Source organism: Psittacula echo, assembly GCF_963264785.1.
Source record: "Psittacula echo genome assembly, chromosome: 1".
Taxonomy (NCBI): Eukaryota; Metazoa; Chordata; class Aves; order Psittaciformes; family Psittacidae; genus Psittacula; species Psittacula echo.
Genome location: NC_137735.1, coordinates 26,142,225 through 26,162,649, shown reverse-complemented (window position 1 = coordinate 26,162,649; position 20,425 = coordinate 26,142,225). Strand labels below are relative to the sequence as shown.

The window sequence follows — 20,425 nt, the reverse complement described above, 5'->3', positions numbered from 1 at the left end:
AATGTCTGGATCATGCACACTCAGCTTCAAAAATACTTTTGGATAGCTTCATTTTGCCAACTCCTCCCCTTCCTGCAAGGTCAGCTACTTTGGGAAAAAGGGTGTATTCTCAAGTTTTTCAGAAACCACTTGCACCTACAGGATTTAACATCAAAAGGTATTTTTCTCAGAGTCTGGTTATCAAGTGTCTGCCATGCAACTCTCCACGTTCTCTCTGCCATCAACAGAAACCTGCACAAAGCCACCTTGTGCTACATTCTCAAGTTTCTCCTCTTTTCCACAAGAGACATTAGCTGCAAGCATTTTCCCAGGGTTCCAGCCAAAACTTTTATTCTCCTTACTTGTGTCCCCATTTGGGAGCCTATCATCTACTTCTACCCACTGTCATAGTGCAACTATTGTTCCAAGAAATTATTTCATGCCAACACACCAGAAGAGACTTGTATGATGTAGACCCTGTGCTTCAAAACCAGACAGATAAGGTTTCCTTTCTGATCAACGCTTATCTTATGAAAATGGCAACAGAAGTCTTACAATAACATCCTAAAACTTGACTCAACTTAAATATATAGCTTTCTGATTCCCTGAAGCTTTTATTTGAGATAAGCCAGCTCATGTTACAGTCACAGCACAAAAACAGATTCAAAACCCTTCTATCATAACATTTAGATGGTCACCATGTACTTTGGAAATTGCCAATTTTTTTTAAAACCTGAAAGGTCTCCAAAACACAAGTGATTCTCTGAGATGAGCCAGAAATTTCCCTTCTAGCTGGATGTGATACTATGACTTTGCTGTCCCCAGTGCCTTTCAAGAATTAGCTACAGGGAATTATGGCACCACTTTAAATGCATGGTTGGTGTGCCTGCGTGCACCTTCTATTTATGCCTCCCAGTACCATGAAGAATCACTAGGTAGTAGGATCTGAGCTTATCACCAGTCTGCCTCAAAAATACTCTGCATATTTTACAACTGGATGGTTGCATGTTGAGACAGCTGCACACAGTGTTCTGGGTTGGGGTAGGACTTGTATATGCCCAAAGAAGGTCTATGGGATCAGAAAAGTAAAAAAACCCCAACAATTATTTGTTTAGATTATCCCAGGCTTTGCACAATATTTTTTAAAGGATCCTTTGTCAAATGCCCACTACCTGTGAACATTTAGCACATTTAAGTTCAAAACATTGTATTGTGGGTCACACCAGACACACCACATGGACTCTAAGTCATTTTACTTCCATAACACTGAATTGATTTATTGATCACCAAGATGAAGTCAAACTTATCATGGTTCCTTGTCAAATTTTTTATGGATCCTTTCTTACAGAATAATCCTGTAACTCTTTAAATTCTCCTTCCACCAATACAAAAAGAGTGACTTGCATCTACTCTTAAATATACTACACAGTAGGAGGCAGGTTTTGCACCTTGTAGCTTGGTAGGAAGAAGAAAGTGAAATTTGTGGATTTTTAACTAAAATAAATAAATAAATAATAGATCCCTACTTCAAATCTGCCACAACACAGTTTAGATTTTAGAGAGTTCCAAATGAATACTATTGTTTGATAATAATGAGCACCATAGGTATTAATAATTTCAGTTTGTTTTTTCTTTTTAATTACAGAAGTTAGCAAAGATGTTACTGAGATAAAGGAGATTTAGAATAGCATAGTGACACCAAGACAGACTGATAGAGTAAGCTCCCACCCACAGCCTTTACGACAGACAAATTTTGATCTATTAACCTTCAAATGCAAAATTTCAGACAAAGAATTCAGAATACCAAGCAACAGACAACTCCATACAACAGGACAGATGTTGCTGACCAGCTTGCCCAGCCCTCCTGCCTACCACAAGTCATTTCAAAACTCCTAATTCATCATGACTTCTTGTTCCCAAAAACTGATCATCAGCATGAAAAATGTTACATTCCAGTTGAAGTGTGTATAGTAAGTCACAAAATTTGTGCTGGACAAGATCTTTGGTTGCCTTTATCCAGAGAGGTGAAGACAGAAGGTCTGCAATGCTAGTCAGAAGATTACTACTAATTACAGCAGTTTATTACCTATTAGCAAGGGAAATAAGTCACCAGGACTGTATCCTGGTAGGATAATAGTTTCACAGCTAAGGGCATTTCAGTCCTGCTTTCTTCCTTTTAGAACATGTAAGGGTGCCACACAGCCCCAGATCTTGTGATTCAACAGCACCCACATTGCTCTCTTAATTTAGGCTGGTGCCAACTTTAAAGCACACAGTCTAGTGAGGTACGAGAGTGATGGAATTTAGAAGACAGAAGAAAAGGAAACTGCCTCAGAATTATAAAGATCAAAGAACTGGTATTAAAACAAGAAAAAAGTATTAGGTCACCCTTATGACACGAGACTGAGAATGAAAGCCTTAGAGAGAAACAGTTCAGGCAAGGACAATGATATTTCCTTGCCTGTATAACTTGTACGTAGGCAGCAAATGGAGGGAAAAAGTGGAGGGAATTGAAGAGATGCTGTTATAGTTCAACCAGCTACGTGGCTTGCTCAGATTCAAATACTCCCCTGGCTTGTCCCACTGTACTCAATTGTGTTACTAGTCAAGTCATTTATATCAAGCTTTTGATAGCTGATTACTAGTCACACGTTGCTCATTCGCTATGAGTGCCTGGCATCCCAGCACATGGAAGAGAGCCATAGCTGTGCCTCTGTAATACCACAGAATGCTAAGTACATGGCAAAGAATGCAAGGTCTTAAGAGTCTCAAATTAGCATACAGTCCTGAATCTATTTTTTCTGTACCACAGTTCTGGTACTTACTTACAGTGATCGCATGAAATAAGATTCATGTTTGCGAAGAACTTTTTTTGCAAAGATACTTCAGTGATGAGCACCACAGAAGTCTGAGAAAGTAATTTTGTCCTCAGAATTTGGTTTGAATAGCACATAATACACATGGCATAAGACTGCATGTTGAACAGTAAGGAGAAAGTGAAACACTGAATAGCTGTTCATTAAGAGCTGCACTATTCATTCTGCGCACTAAAGAGATACTCAGAAGAAACACAGCAGTGACCACGTATTTAATATGCATGCCCATGAAGGAGAATTGAGCTTGCAGAGACAACACTATTGTATTATTTTAGCAGGCCTGACCTTGCAAATTTCAGCACATTTTCCAAGACTGAAGACAGAAACACATGCAATTATTCAGATAATTCTTATGTCACTTGCATTTTTCCATCTTCAGAGAGATCAGGTTCAAGATGCCGGATACTGTGTGAGTGAAGTTAAAAGCTATCTGCCTTGGGAGAATACAGCACAACTCTTGTTGATTTAACATTTTTAAGTTTTTACATGCACCTCAGTTTAACAAATGCTGCAAGCACAGGCCAGGAGGTGAATTGCCAGAAGACTGACCAGTCAGACAATGCTATATGGTCAAATGCAAAACAGAAAGAAAAAAAAAAAAATTAAAAAGTCATATGGAAATAGTTTTCTTGTGCTCTCCTGAAGTCAAATAGCCCAGAGAGATCCTCTGTATGCAGGAAATTTGCGTTAGTGTTCACTTCATACAAATTCTGCTGCTCATGAGAGCACGATGCTGGATTTTCTGATACTGTATACATGGAAGATCTATTGGTGTAAGAAGTCAGATATTCTTAGAGGAATACACTGAGCCTTCCTCAGTTCTCACAGTATTATACTAACTGATCTCTACAGTATTAGAAGCCATCATAACAGAGTTCTAAAAAATCCATGTACTTCAAAAAGGCAAATAATTTCTTTTCCCATTTGGATTACAGAATTTACTTCTGCTACCTTAAATTAAAGCCACAACAAAAGACAGCAAAATGACTAAGGACAAGTTACTCTTAGCACGCTAAATATTTAAGGCAAAGCTATAAGCCTCCTGTAAAAATTTAAGTATATAATTTTATGGTAACAATAAAAACCACCAAGAAACCAGAAGGAGTCACTCTATCTAAAGTTAAAAAACTTACCCTAAAATCAGAGCGAACAAAACTAGTAACCATCTGGACTCAATAAGAAAATGAGACGCTATCACCAGTGACGGAAATACACAAAATATGGTTGTTCAAGACACACTCACAAAGTCTCCCAGTCAGGGACAAAATAAAGAGGTCATCATGAGCTACGATCTTGACTTCAGCCTGGCCACTTTCAATGGCTGTCAAACTCCAAGCAATATTGGTGATAGAAATATTACATAGGCATCTCTACAGGGTACTTTATAAAAATGAAAATGGAAGAAGGCTGGTGGGCTTCTGTGCACTGATGGGCTTTGGGTTTGTAGGACCAGGCTGGCAGTTTTTAATTTAATTGCAAAAATCAAAGGTCCAGAAAACCATGTTCCACTCCCACTTCCACCAAGCTTACCTGGATCATCTGTCTGGTCTACACTGTGGCCTAAACCTATCCTTGGGATAGCCAAATACAAGACAGGACAAACAGAAGACAAAAAAAGATTTAAATTCTTTGGTCTTCAAGAGAAAGCTGGGCACATAAATTGACTCTCCTATTTAAGGAGAAAAAAAAATCCCAATCTATATCTCAGTACTTAACTCATAAATCTTTCTGCTGATGACATTTAAGTAAGCAAATCAGTTTTTATAGTCTTCAGTTCCAAGAAGATTATTTTTTATTACAGACATGGTAGCAGGAATTACTTTTTAAGCATAATTTGACATTATTTTGTCCTTCTAGAGAAATCTATTGTGTGTTCATGAGTATGATCTGGCACAACTGCTTTTCCAAATATTTTCCAAATACAAAATGGGCTGGTACTTGTAATTAGTAGCATCTTAAACCAAAGTCAGTTAAGTCTCAAAATACAGCACATCAGCTGAACAGAGTATTTGAAATTTATCTCCTGTTGAAAGGGACATAATTTCTTTTGCCCTCTAATTTATGGCTTTGTTCTTTCCAATAATGAAAACCACCTTTGTTTTATTCTTTTCACGCCCATGGTTTAGCCCATGAGAGAACTGCTCACCAGAAGCACATCAAATTCATTCAGTGCACTCTGGCAGCAGGATAAATCAGAATAAATTGATGAGCCTAGGGAAAGAGTATTGGTATGATAAAAATTAAGGGGTTGTAATGATTCTTTCTAGAATTGCACTGAACATTATAGACACAATGTGTGAATAGGTGTCACTAGAGCTGAAGTCAGATGCAGGCCATGAGAGAGCAATACATATGCTTAACATTCTCTTCATCACACAAATGATCCAAGGCCAGTGAGAAATGTTATTAGAAAAAAAAAAACCATGTTACAAGAGCATGCACCCCAGTCATAGTTCTTCCTTTTACCTGCTTATCAACAGCAAAATAACCTGCACAAGAAAACAAAGCTTCTTCATCCAGCCTGGACCAGTGCCAGGACAAACTAAGCTGCAAATCTAAATCAGAACTGATTCTTGATTTTAATTACAGGAAGAATACTCACATATTAGCTTAAAACCAGAGCCCCAGACTTTAAGACACAAATTACTTCCAGATAACTGCAGAGAAGCAAGAGGAATGGCCATTCAAGAACCAAGTGGCCCCAAAACTTGGTACACCCAGACCAACTGTGCTGGCAAGAACCACTTTGTCACCTTCACAAGAGAGGAGGACACCAGGTTGAAGGAACACCACCTGTACCATCTGCACTGGCAGAAGGCACTAGCACCATGGCCATCATCACCACCACTACAAGAACTCTCCTCCCAGGATGATGCAAATTTGGAAACTACAGTAATCATCTTCAGAGAGTGAACAATACAAACATATGATGAGAGTGATCTTGTTGCTTATGGACTTCACTAAGTGTTTAAGTAACAGTTGTACACAGAGCCTCAAGCTCACACATGGCATCTGTGGTGCCTCAAGAACAAAAAAAAGCTGAACAAAGCCTGGCTCTTAAGGCTTTGGCTTGAAACTATTGTGGGGGAGGAGAAAAGGTAGATAAAAAGCAGAGTATTTATGATAAGTCTTTACTTTTAGCCCACAGGGCAAATAAGCTGGAACTCCAAATATGAAGGATGCAGGGCAAATAAAATATTTTAAGCACTGTAGAATTACTAGTTTAATGAGTCTGCCAAATGATGGCACACTCCCGGTAAAGAGTTCTGGCTGCAGAAAGCCCTTAATCCCTATTAATAACTAACCGGGAATAATGTCAGCAAAACAGCTGTCAGGATGAAATGCTGTTCAAGTCGACTAGAGAAACAACTGCCTAGAGCTGTAAAGCAGTATGTCCAGCCCAACCTAAAAGCAAAAAGCTGATGTTAATCATGAGCTTAACTAAAACCTACCTCTACTACCTTCTTCTTAAAAATGGGGCATATGAAGGAAAAAGCCACAAGCAGAAGAGGTGAGAAGCAACTGTTACCTTCAGAAACACAGCAGCATATTCCGGAATGAACTTGAGAGTTGGGTCCAAGTCTCTTTCAAAGAGATCTGGCAAATCAGTACCTGCTTGTACTCAGTGCTTCTCACTTTCCACTGAAGTGGAAAAGAATACTAAATGCTAGCACAGAAGAACTGCTGAAGAAATAACTTCACAGAATCAATGTACCAGAGAAGCTCTATTAAGCTCTGCTGAGCAGACTGCTCTAGTCAAGATTGTTATCACATATTTCTAGTAGAAAAAGCTGCATCCTCCCTGCAACACGATCAGGCCCAAAATGCTCACTCCAACCAGGACTTCTCAGAGGAACAAAAAATTCACAGTGGATTAGAAATGACTGATGTAGCTTATATTCTCTGAAGTGCCTGTTACAGGGTGAAGCTTGAAGCAGTTTATCCAGACACAGCTCCCCTTCATCTCCTCCCTTCCCACAACTAAATTTCTTAAAACCTATTTTTTCCTCTGCAAATTTAGAAGAAAAACCTTGAAGGTATATGTACCAGGATATGAAGATACGAGGAAGATGGATGACTAGCTACACAAAAATTATTCAAATGAGGTTACAATAACATTCTCCTACATAAAGATATTTAAAGCACTTAGGGTACATAGGATGCATACAGCTGGCAGCATCTATGTGACAGATGCATCAAGTGTCTTGCCACCTATACCACTCTGGATTAACAAATGGATTACTGAGCAGTCACAGACAACAAAATCCCCAAAACTTGCCCATGCAAACAGCAAGTAAAATGGTCCAAAACCCTCTAGTCCAAAGGCATATTTGAAGTCAGATGGGCTGTTAATAAGCAAGAAAGAGGCATTCTGCTTTATCAACAAGAACAAAGTTGTTATTTTCCCCACTTGTATTAGTCCAAAAAATCTGTCACTGCACTGGGAGTGGAAGACCTAAAGTTACTTCACAGTAGAAATTCTCAAATGTGCTCTTTGCCTCCAACAGCCTCATTAGACTTCTGGCAGGAAGAAATTACACCCCTGCGAAGCACAAGTGCACAGGCCAACACTGCTTCAAGCTCAGTCGTTTACAAGACACTTTCATGGCAATCCATAAATGCAATTGGTTGTGGAGGAACTGTCAAGACAGCAGCTCCTTTCGTCTCATGCCATTGTCCTATGGAAATCTGCTATGAAAGACCTCCAAACAGCAAACTGCATGAGTGTACACGTTTGGAGTGACCTCCCCTTAAGGGAGGTCCCTTAAGGGTCCCCTTACACTTACTTCTGCAGTGTAGAAGAGCCATTTTTCTAACTTGCTTTTTATTGCAGAAATGAAAGCTTTTCCTCAATACAGAGTACCAGCAAGAGTTTGACATGCACAGGAACCTTAACTTTTTTGACTCATCACATCTGCTTCACCAACCACTTACACTTTGAATGCTGTTGCAGTTCTTGCAGTTCTAAGTCTCAAGAACCTAGAACTCAAGAAATACTCACACTGCCTCTCCACTAAACACAGAAATAGGAGCTTATGTTTTGCTCTATGCATACTTTTTTGTGCATCTTTACCCTCTCAATCCTAAAAGAAAGCTTCAACCTGGTTGAGGCTGCATGCACTGGAAAATGTTCACTTCCCATGGTTAACACTGACAGTTCCCTCCTCTACCTGCACTTTTCCCAGCAGCACCTATTTCCTGGGTGCGCAGGAGCCCAGTTCAAGCCTTTGGAAACTGTCACTTTGATGCTTCATATTGGAGCACCCCATCCTGTACAAAGGCTGCCATCACTGACACTTCTTGAAGTCAGCTCCTCTTAGTCACGCAGCCCTGTACCCGAAGCACACAGTGACAAGAAAGCCCCCTTTGCCTACACCCTTATGTTCTCCCTTCTCTTGAGAGACACCAAGAGACAGGAAAAGACAGAAAACAAAAGCTTTCAACACAGTTTGAGATTGCACCACTTCCAAGAAGTCCGCTCTGGCTTTGATCTATTGATTTCAAGGCCCTTAATGTGGGAAGCTGAAATGTAATTTTTCTCCACACAATTTTAAAATAAACAAGAAAACCCAGTATGGCACTGGAGAATTAAACACTGCACTGAAAAACTAACAAATATTGGGGGGGACGGAAAAGCCACAAATATCAGATCTGCCTATAACCAGAATACACACTCAAGAATCTTGGTTGAAATCCAGAAACAAAAAGTAAAGAATTAAAGCTTTTATACAGCAATGCCACACCAGAGACACTCTCAAACATCAGTGAATGGAAATTGATGGATAAAAATCCCACAAGCACGGGTAGACAAGTTTTATATTAAACCTCACTGGAATTTCACCTCAGAGCTACCCCTGTGAATGTTTGTTAAGTTATCCCACAACTATCTACAACGGATTTACTTACTTTCTCCCCTGAAGCTACAAACAAGAAGCAATGAGAGAATGCAATGAAGTAGCAAAGCATTTATTACTGAGATGTATTTTAACATGAATATACAGCTCTTTTTGTTTAGGATACTCTGAGAAGGCTCTACCATCAACTGCAGTGCACCCTTCATACATGAGGCTAGAATAAACCCAGTTTGATGTCTGTCTTTGAAGAGCACCTGTACCAAGTGAATGTCTGCAAACCTAAGTGAAGACTGCTTCCCAGGAGAAAATAATCATCAAAAGATAAGTGAGGAAGGTGAAATTACTTCACAGCTCCACCAGCTTTATTTTTAACAACCTGCTCCCTTTATGCTCATCTCTTCACAGGGAATATCTAACCCCTCAGCTGTGCTGTGCCAAACTAAGAGGCTCTGGATGCCAGGAACCACGATGCAACAGCCACCTATGCTGGAACCACCACACAACAGCCACCACCTTGTCTTTCAGACAAAGACGTGCCTGGGCCATCCTAAGAGAACAGTGCAACACTGCCTGCAGCCCACACCTCCAGCGAGCAAACAGTGGTGCTTTTCCTTGACAGAAAGCATCCACTGGCCCGGCACCCTTGGCAGAAGAGCAACAGAGGCAGAGCAGCACTGATCTGCAGGAAAGAGAAAATAAGGCCCCAGCAAGCCTGAAGATCTGCATGTTCATAATTAAAATGTTTAGAGGGTACTTTTGCTTTTCTTTAAAAGAGGCAAGCTGTTTCTAATAAGCAATCATTTGAGTTGCTTGAACTTTGTTGATTTATGATTTTTTTCCTTGTTATTAAATAACTGAAGGCCCCTTGTCGAAATAAAAATTGGTTTTGGGAGGAGTAGGATGTCAGGCTGGGCTTTTACATAATTTCTTAAAATAAAGTCACCTTTATGACTCACTGATTCTGACACCTGCTTTTTCTTGCCAGCAGAACTTTTTCTGGGGAAATGTTTATTTTCTTGGCTATCTTTAATAGATCTAAACACTGGCAGAAGACAGACACTGCACATGCATGCTCTCAAATGAGGGCTTTGCTTTTTCAAAACCACAACTTCAAAAAACAACTCATCAAAATCAGGAAAATGATAAACAGGAAAAAAACAAACCCAAAACAACCCTCACTTACTTAGTTGCTGTGTTGTTGTTTATTTCCCCCCCCACTCCATTTAGCAGTTCTGCTTCTGGACTAAAAGAAAATTTCCAGAGCTGTTTTTGTTGCAACAGTCTCTGTGAGTTAGCCCAATGAAATGAATCACAACAATCACACAGAAACAAAGCCAAGGGATCCAGTGCTGAACGCTCTGGCACTCTGGGCATCCCTGCCCACGCCAGTCTGACTGAGACAGGGTGGTTACTTCTGCTTCTCCTCATTCCTCCCTCCCCTTCCCCAAAGCCAGTCAGAAAGTGCTCGCTGCCAAATAGCAGTCTTCAGCTAACACACCATGGTTCCTTTTTAAATTGGGAAAGGGAAAAGGAAAATACATGAAAAATCGTTAAACAAAGACAAGCACTTAATAATACTTCAAACAATGAATTACACAAAAAAATGGGGGGAAGATTTTGCTGCTTTTCCTCAGACATTGAAGCTTCATTTCTCTGGCAGCAGACTGAAGAAAAATCTCTTATTTAAGAATTTTCTAAATTAGTAAAGTAGACACTTGGATGAAGGATTTTCAGGGTTCTTTTGGGGGGCGTTGGAAGGGAGTGTCCAATACACCCATATCAGATATAAAACATGCACTGCTGATACTCAAGAAATTAAATCGTTGAGTTCCATAATTTCCTAGAATACTTATAGGCAATTGAAAACTAAAGTGATAGGTTTGGATTTGGGAGTTCATTTGTTCCAAGACACGTATCAAGACCTCTAAATTCCACCTGAGCCACAATCTTCTGCTGTGATACAGCGGAAGATAACGTAACCCTATTCACTTCATGGAAAACAGTGCTTGCAAAGCACAACAAAGTGATTTTTAACCCCATGCCCCTGTACTCTGTAGCCATGCAACCATTCTGCTCCAACTTGAAGCCAGCATTATTTATGGGCACCAGCCTCTGCTTACGCAAAAGCAAGACTCTGCTTCTCAAGTCAAATCAAAGGTTACAACTCTGTGTCAGTCTCTGGCCTGCTCCTGAAGTACAAATTCATCTGATTTTCTTGGCCATCTGGTTTTAGTGGAAAAAACATTCCGAGCTATTTTTCCTGATACTCTGGAAATGGAAAGTTCCAATACTGGAAGATACACTTCTCTTCAGTTCACAACTTCTCCAAGAGTCCCTTCCTGTGTAAGGGACTTCACATGATTCAGTGCTATCAGACATTACCAGTACTGCGTGTTAAAGCCCATGACCTGCACTTTTGCTGAATGCATCAGATCTAAAACACATTTTGGAAACTTTCATGTATCAATCTTCTTGCAGATTTCAGCTCCTCACTGCTGGTGAGAAAAACCTAAATTACAGCAACGTATGATCTGAGGAACACAAAGCAGCTACCAGCCTATTTTATCTTTTAAATGATGCTGTAATCCAGCTAGAGATTTGATTGCTCATGATTGCAATACTGTACTGATATCTACCAACACCTACCAAAGATCTACCAAACAATATTGACAGTCTCAGGATGAGGACTCCTGGGTTTTTGCACTACATAGAGTATGTGCCACCACTACGGCTTGTAGATAACTGGCAGGCTGGGATTCTTCTGAAGCCCGTGGAAAGGTCAGACAGAGGCAGGAATAGTACAGGGCAAAGACATCACAGATAAGTTTTTCCTTTCGTGCTGTTCCTGAAGCTCACTGTGGGATCACAGAGTGTGAAAATCCCTTTCTTATTTCCAGCATGAGCCAGGATCATGGAGAGAACTCTGTGAAGGAGAGATTAATGAAGAGCATTTCCCTCAACTTACTCATTCAGACGTACAAAGCAGAATTAAAGAATGGCTTCCCCTGCCTTCACCACACTGCTCCGTAGCCTGTGAAGTGCTCTGTGAATCACTGAAAGTGGTGCCAGAGCCAAGAAGCCACAGCAATATTATTTTTCAAAATCTTAGCTTGTCAAAGTTGATCTCAAAATCAAGCTGTCTTTGACACCAGACATGAGGTATCAGAGCACCAGAAACCAGCAAAACGGGGTTTCTCTTTAAATGAAATGGATTTTCTCCTTTCTACAGCAACCAAGAAGTTGCTAGACTATAGTAAGTCAATTTTAACATCAGATGCATGTTGTATTATTAACTCTATTGTTGAACTAGCCAGTTTGCTAAGGGAAGGATTACTAGCAATTATATATATTACTATTAAAGTATATTATATATATTACTAGCATTATATATACGCACACAAAAAAACCCACCCCAAAACAACAAACTAGTTAACAGCAGCAAGTTATACTAGAACTGAGCAGAGTGACTATCAAGGTAGAGGATTCTTATAATCAACTAATACCCCAAACAAAAAACTTGTTAAGGTTTTAGTACCTAAATTCTCAAGAATTAAGCTTGCACATCACCTTCTCAAAATCTGAAAAGCAAGACAAGAGAAATAATTTCAATTCCTTACTGGTCACTTACAGCAGTGCATAGTGAATTAAATAAAAACATTCTCAACAAGCCAGGAAATCAGTCACATTGACAGTTTTCCAAAATCAAACAGGCTTATCAAAAATAGTTAGACTGGAAGGCAAACAGGTTTTACACTGCCTTGAGGAGTTCCTACAGAGGAAACTCAGTAGCATACTCTGAAAACGCCTGCAATAAACCATAGGTGTTTTGCCTTTGTATAGAGAAGCACTTTCTTCATGTAAACAGGCTCTTTAGCTCTCCAAGAACATATCTGACCAATACAATAGCACTAAATCTAAAACTAAAAGTAAAATAAAACTAAAGCAATGTTCACTCACTAACTGTCAAGAAGTCATAGAATAATTAGGTTGGTAAGGACCTCAAAGGGCCTCTACTCCAATTTCCTGCCCCACACAACAGCAGCTCTCAGGTCTAACCAGGCTGTTTCCAACTTTCTCTAGTGAGGCACAAGACACCAGGGATGGTGATCTCCCCGCTTCTCTGGGCAACCTGCATCAATGCTCAACTGGCCTCGTGGAGAGAAGAAGCTTTCCCCTATGCCAAGTCATAACCTTCCCTATTTTAGTTTAGGACAAGTATCTCGCTTTCCTGCCACATACCTCAGGAGTGCCTGGCTCAGCCTTCTCATAAACCTGCCCACAGGTACTGTGGGGCTGCTGCCATGTCCCCACAAAGCAACCTCTCCTGAAGAGGCCCAGCTCCATCACACTCTCCCTCAGGGCAAGTCCTCCAGCCCCAACCAGCCAGGGGGCTCCCTGCTCAGCACCCTCCAGCTTACTGATGTCCCTCTCACACCCTGGTCCCCAGAACTACATGCAGTATATCAGGTGTGGCCTAGCAAGTGCCAAGCAGAAGCAACCAACCACTTCCATCAGTCTACCGGCTCCAGAATAACCACGAAGGGCTAACTTCCTCCTGCTGAGCCTGTTGTCCCACAAGTCGCCTCAGGTCTTTTCCAGCAGCGCTGGTGCCCAGCAGTCACTCCCCACCCTGCCCCATGTGCAGGGAGTTCATTTATTCAGTTTATAAGATAAAAAGCAGTAATAGGCAGTATTTTTTCCCCCCATTTTAAGCTGGGGTGTGTTAGAGTTCTTCACATTCTTACAAGGCTGTCTGAAGGACAAACACAGCCCTTTCACCTGAAACAGCTATTAACATAACTGGGAGAAGTTTCAGCTATCCATTTTGATGCTATGTTATTGGTGCCATAGTGGCTGTTGTAGTCATTGTGATCTAAGGGACTAGCAGGGCAAGGAAAGACAGTACTTTCTTCTCTAAATGGTATATTGGAAGGAGCAGGCAGGAAAGTTTAGATCTTCAGGGTCAGCATGCCAAAATGTTCATACCTTCAACCTATGCAGCTGCCCTTTTAAGTCAAAATTTCACCTCTATAAATCTTGCTTTTTCTGTAATATTGTTCCAAAACTGCTCTTGTTGGGATGTTTGCAGACAGCCAATGCACAGAAGTATTCATCTGTGGACAAAAAGATTCTAGACTGGTAGATTTTCCAAACAAAAGATAATGCCATTTTTATAACCTGTCATGAACAACGTTGCCCAGAATAGTTTTAGAAGGTAGAAAATTATTCTGAAGCACTGACCTGCTATTTATCCTCCATACTTGGGAAAGATTCCACTTCCCTTTTTAGAGGACTAAAAAAAAATTTAAAACATTAAGAATGCAGTTATTACTAGCAGAATAAGTGCAATGAGGTTACATAGCTGTGTTCACTGATCTTCACCACCCATTGCATAATGGCATTCCAGACTCCTGTGTTTTAAGGGCAGATCTTTTACCCATTTTAAAATTTTGGTATTGAAAGGAGAAATTAATTCAGTTTTAAGACAATTAACAGCTCAGTCCTGCATTTTCTGACATTATCCCTTTATCAATAGTATTGTTGTTCTGATTATTCTTACCTCTGTGCCAAGCGCTACTTGTAATATGGCTTAAACAGATCTCACGACAAGGGAACTGGGTCCATGTACACCAGACAGAAGGTCAGCTTCCAGGCAACTCGGAAAGGAGAAAATTTCTAGAAGGCAGCAGTCTGACAGGGTCAGAGAGTTTGGGCAGGTTCTTCCACCTCCTTTAAATCAATTCAGTTTTCATTCCACGAGGTGACTAACTTAGCCAGAATGAAGAACATCCCATCTGCCCTGTCTGCAGTCCCTAAACGTTGCCCAGGAGGATATATAGAAATAGCAGTGAAGAACTCTCCATGTCCAGTCACTGTAACCACAGTAGTAGTATTCTACACACATATCCATCTAGGACCAGAAGCCAGCCACACACCTTTTGTTTTCTCATGGCTGCCTTACAGACACTGTGGGAAGGCTTCTTTTGGCCTAATTTTAGCTTGTCCACAAATCAGGCAACTTGTCTAATCCATTTGTATAGGTATCTTCTAGCCTATCCTTGCTTACTTTAATAAATTAATTCTCAATACATTAAGTATATAGGTAAGACACACTTCCAGTAGAAGAAAAAGAGCAAAAAAGGAAGGCTAAACACTGAGAAATTTGAACTGTAGGCAATAGTTAGCAACTCATTCAACCACTTTCCTACAACATTTAATTAATAAAACCATGCAGTCTTAAAGTCATCATTCTACACTTACGTGGTTGCATTCAAATCATCTCCTAAGGCAGTCAGACTGACTTCTCTGGAACTGCTTGCTGGAGAAAATGTTTGTTGGATTTGATCTATTCCTATCCAAACAATAGCAAGACTGCAGTGGCACCCAAGGTCCCAGTCTGGCTAGAGGCACCAGTGTTTTAGGAACTGTATCAGTGTTCAGAGAACTAGATCATATTCAAGGATCTTAAATTCAGGTTCACAGCAAAGGAAGAGTAAATGTCCAAACATATTTGGAAATACAAACTCTCCTGCGGGGCATGGGTTACTCATACACTCAGTGAATCACTGAGCTTACCCAATACTTTTCATCAAAAGAGCTTTATTTCTGATGTTCCTCATACTATATTTTGAAGATCATATAAACAAACTTGTGTATTCCTCAAGTTTCAGGCCCCTACAGCAAATACTCCAAACAAGCCCCTTCACCAATTAGAAAAGGTTCTGTCAATGGTCTCCTTTCAAGTTATGCTTTTGCAGTGGGAGCCATAAGCCTTAGCTCTCTGGCACTTCATCGCTGAACAAGAGACATCCTAAAGAAACCCTGTTTCCAGACTCCTGCCACAAGACAGTCACATGAAGTTTATTTGCTTGAATCACTTCCCTGGTTTTATGGCTGTACTATTTTCATAGAGACAGTGCTGCAGAAGAGTTCTGCCATGTGGTAGGTGGTATGACATCCAGAAGCACTAAGGAATACACTTGGTCCCACTGCTTCTTCTAGAAGCAGCACCAGTGCTTCCATCTTTAATTCAGAAGTGTAACCCAGGTAAGTGTTTTGCTAGAAGGAAAAAAAATAACCCACAAACACACAACAAACCCTTCTGGCTGGCAAACTTCTCCTTAACTAGAGAGTCCTCAAGGGGAATATATACAGCAGAAAAGTAGCAGACTTACTAGAACTTGATGGGGTTTAGCCTACACACATCTAAGGCAACAGTGAAGTCAGGCACTCACCATAGGGGACAGAAAAACTTCACTTGTTTATTATTACCACACAACCATAAAGGAAGCACTCTTATCAGCTGGCAAAGTTTATAAGGAATGTAAGTCTATGGAAAAGCCATCCCTAATTGAACCAAGTCTTAACAATGAGGAGAGAGCATATTAATGAGGCAAGGCTAGGAGGTGTGATGAGGAGATCACAATACCCTTAGGAGTTACACTAGTACTAAATGTGACTTTATTACTGTACTACCCTCTTATGAATCTTTACAGCAAGAATAAATGTTTATACAGATGTTCTTTCAACCATCAGTTATTCTAATTTAAACACATATACAGGGAACATTTTAAGATTACAAGCCATTAGTTTAAATTAAATTTGTTATTTTGCTGTTGTAACCCACTACACTTTACAAGGCTGATATATTCTTTCAGTGAAACTGAGATGCCTTAACAGAAATGAAATACCACACCTTTAATAATGCAGACTGATGTAGCTCTCTCATAGGGGCTTTTTTTTGTTCGGTGCCTTTATTTTATTCCTCCAAGTGCAACTAGTATGGTTCATTTTATCATTAAGAGGGCATTCTTCACTTAAGTAGAACATGCCAAGCTAAACTAAAATACCACCACTGGTTTACTGTTACACAGAGGGATGTATAGTTGATATTTATGCAAAATTAATCAAGGCTGACCTCTGTTTTTCTACCCAAAATGACTGGTGATCAAAGTGAAAGTCCACAGAATTCGAAAATCTCACCTTCTGCAACATACAGATGACACCAAATCTATCACTGTTTGAAATACTGTCTTACAAAACACAAAGTGCTAAATGTATAAGCAGCCTTGGCAGTAAGACTCAGAGCTCTGATCAGCCCGTTTCCCTGCTCAGGTGAACGAACACCTTAGTGCTGCTGGGTCACAGCTCCAGGGAGAGAGAAGAGGATTATTACAGGGATCCACCCAAACTTCAGCACAATTTAGGATTCTCCTATCCTGCAGCATCTAGATGAAACTAATGCTGGCAGAGGAAAAAGAAGACTTCTGGCACCCAGAAGACCTGATCTGGTGAAAGGTCACAGACCCAAGGAGTAAAGACAAGATCTCTAAAATCTCTGGATCAGAAGAAGGGAAGTACCTCCATCTTTGCAGATTTATAGGTTCAACCACTTCATGTTTTGGCTTCTCATGTGTAAAAAGAGGACAGCCTCCCTTTCCAGCCCCACTAGAGAAGAAATGCACTGCAGACCACCCGGTGGATTCCTGTCAGCGTTACACGATGGTGACAGTGCTCATGTGAGGATTCAAACCAGATGAGAATTCAACTAGCAAGTCACACAACTTAATTGTTAGCAATAAAATGCACAGCAAGCTCAGAGTTTTCAATCTGTCCATTCCTACTTTAATTTCCTTGTGTGGCAATATTTTACAGCCCAAGACAGGTTTGAAACTGTCTCACACCACTAACATCCTCATTAGCCTGTCCTCTCCATCCTAGGGAGGTACACCAGCTCTGGTTTCTTTTATTTTTGTTTAAGATGCCATTTTAAACAGTCAGAAGTGAGCTGAAAGACACAACACACTGGACGTTTGCTGTCTCTAGACTAAAGAATAAACTGGTGAGAGCCAGCGGACGCAGATAGGTCTAGTAGCCAGACACAGCATGACCCCCATTTCTGGTTTTCACCCAAATTAGCACGGCCTAGCACACTGAATGTTGATATCTATAACATTTCTTGATTTTTAGATTTTATTTCTTTTTAAGATTGACATTGCTTTTCAATAACTTTGGACTAACATCAAGCTCAGTATAATTCGGTCCAAATCATTCAGACTTAGAACACTGAATGGTGACCTGATTTTTGGAAGAGATAATAACCCTCATGCCCCAGAGCTTAAGCCAAACTGGGATTAAAAGGAAATACAATGTGTTAGGCAAATTAAGTCACATTTGCTTCACTGGCAGCGTCTTCCTCCTTTCTCTTAGAAGAAGCATCAGCTCTGGGCACTGCTGGAAAGGCAGACACTTCCCTCTCACACCGCAGCCATGGCACTTCAGGCTCCTGACATACTCCCTCAGGCAAGAGGACAGTGGCAATAGTTACAGCTTTGTCATTCATGTATCAAGCAGATTAAAAAAGAGAGGAGGGGGCACAAGAAGATACAGGGAGCTCCCTTTGTATGCATGGGCCCCTCGGGCCTGCATGGAGGACACGAGGGGTCGAGAGCCCTTCTGCTCTGCTCACCAGGCCCTGGGTCACACAGGAACTGGCATAAGACCTCCAGTCATAGCAAACTGCAGAATACGCTGCCCAAGAGGGTAATTTCCAACTGACTCACAGGTTTCTGCTCTTATACAGGGAGACTTATAGCCCATTAATTGTTATCATGCCTGGAGTGGTTGCTGGCAGCTTCATTACCTAGAGAACTGCTTCACCATTGAGTTCTTGGCTTCATTAGCAGCCAGCAGAACTCACGGTCACAAGGTATTTCATGTACCATACATATGATGGGGTCATGTGCTACTCTCTTGGATCTCTATTGAAAAGAAGGTGATAAAGGAAGCACCATATTCATCTTCACAAAACAACCGGAGTTTATATGCGCTTCCCTTTCTCTCTTCCAGACTGCATACTCACCTTTCCTTGGCACAAAAGCCCTTCTTTTCACATTTCTTACTGCTCATATGTCCCTCATCCCATACCAGCAAGTTCACTGTGTCAGTGCCAATTCCCTGAAGCATTACACAGCATTACCTTTCCAGCTGATACTGGAGTGAACTATTACAGTTCTGAAATTCCCAGGGCTTCAGGGAATCTTAAAGGCACAACAATTTTAGCAATAATTTGCCTAACCACTGTCAGAAAACAGAATCCACCGAGGCTTACTAAAAGCTGCAGATTAAATTCAAAGCCCGCAGCTGAAAGGGAGCTGTTACCCTGGTATCTGGGTTTATACCACCTTCACGCGTGTTCTGACCCAGCAATCAGATGAAGAGCTATTTAAAGTGTGTCTATTGTTACATGTCAAAATATTTAACTATTAAATGTCACCCGCCACCTGCCTGTCTTTGCATTTTGCCGCACGACCAAATACAAGCAGGTCCGGGTTTTTGCCCAGCCTGCAGAGCGAGGTCGGGTATCCTTGGCTCGGCCGAGAGATGGGAAAAGCGGCTGCAGGGGGTGCTCCCCGCGGGACGTGCTTCCTCCCGCCCCGACCGCCTCTTCGCGCACTGCGGAGCGGTAGCTGCGCGGCCGCGGAGATCGCCTGCGGGCCAGGGAAGCTGGAAGAGCGCGGGGCCGGGGGATCTCCAGCAAGGCGAGGGGGCCTTGCCGACCCCGGCTGGGAGCCGCGCTACGGGACTAGTGCGTGCCCGCTCCGTGGCTCTGCGCACCTGCGCGGCTCCTGTTTACAGCCGCGCTGTTCATCCATCCCAGCCCCGGGGGCGCAGAGGGGAAATACGATTAGGAGATTAAGTTTGGAAGAGATGCGCAGGGGGAAGTTGGTAGGGGCTCACCCAAAGGCGCGTATCCTGCGCGGGCGCTGAACCGCGGCTCGAGCGGCCCCTGCCGCTTTCCCCGCAGCGAGCAAAGTGGGGGTGCCGGGACGGTGCTCGGCATGGAATAAAATGCCCACAGTCTCCGCGATAAGGTGGGCAGGGAAGGGCACCGGGTGGTCCCGCGGGGTATCACTGTCGCTGGCCATCCCCCGGTCTTACCTCGATCCACTTCTGAGCCTCGGTGAAGGCCAGCTCGGGCTGGGGGGGATCAGGAGGAGGCTGAACCTCTCCCAGCTCCAGCCCGGGACTGGCCATCTGCAGGGCCCCGGCGCGCCGCGGCTGCGGCGGGGAAGCAGAGAGCCCGAGGTGCGCCGAAGCCGCGGCTGCAGCGAGGATGCCGGAGGCCGCTGCCTGCCTTCCCCTGCCTCGCAGCAGCCGGGGCGGGGGCCGGCGGCGCTCTGCAGCCCGGCTGGCTGCGGCTCCCTGCGGTAACCTCCCTCCGCCGGTGCCCGTCCGCCCGCCCTGCCGGCTCGATCCTCCCTCGGCTGCCGCCCCGCCCGCCCCGCCGGCGGAGGAGCTGCGCTGCCCTGAGCTGCCGGCTAAAAATAAGGCAGGCGGGCGAAGCCGCTTTGCCTTCAGCCCATGCAAATGTCCCCGCCGTCGCCTCCCCGCCGCCAGCATCACATAGCAGGCGGCGCTGCGACCGGGGGGGATGGCACAGCACCCCCGGCTAGAGGCGGGGGGACGACGACACCAATCCGTCCCTCCCCGCAGCGGCTGGAGGGCACCGAGCCACCCATACAAGCGGCAAGCTGCTGGTTGCGGCTGTTTCATTAAGCACCTGGTTAATTGACGTCGCCGCACGAAGCACCTGAGCACTTCCAGCCCCTCGCGGCGGGAAAGTGCCCTGCTCGCCCGGCCAGACTCTCACACACATCCTCGGGGCTGGGGGCCTTGCGCCCCGGCGTCCAGCATCTGTAAGCATCTCGTCGT

At 42.7% G+C, this 20,425-nt stretch overlaps 1 protein-coding gene across 1 annotated transcript in view; it reads right to left on the bottom strand.

The window, feature by feature from the left end:
- LIMCH1 (LIM and calponin homology domains 1) overlaps positions 1-19,747 on the bottom strand; it is a gene marked incomplete at both ends in the record, with an annotated part of 176,857 nt that extends 157,110 nt beyond the window's left edge. Inside the window, one exon of the mRNA XM_080625851.1 lies at positions 19,652-19,747. Within this exon, the coding sequence (XP_080481977.1) occupies positions 19,652-19,747 (96 nt within the window). The remainder of the gene's footprint in view (positions 1-19,651) is intronic.
- Positions 19,748-20,425: the final 678 nt, after the last annotated feature.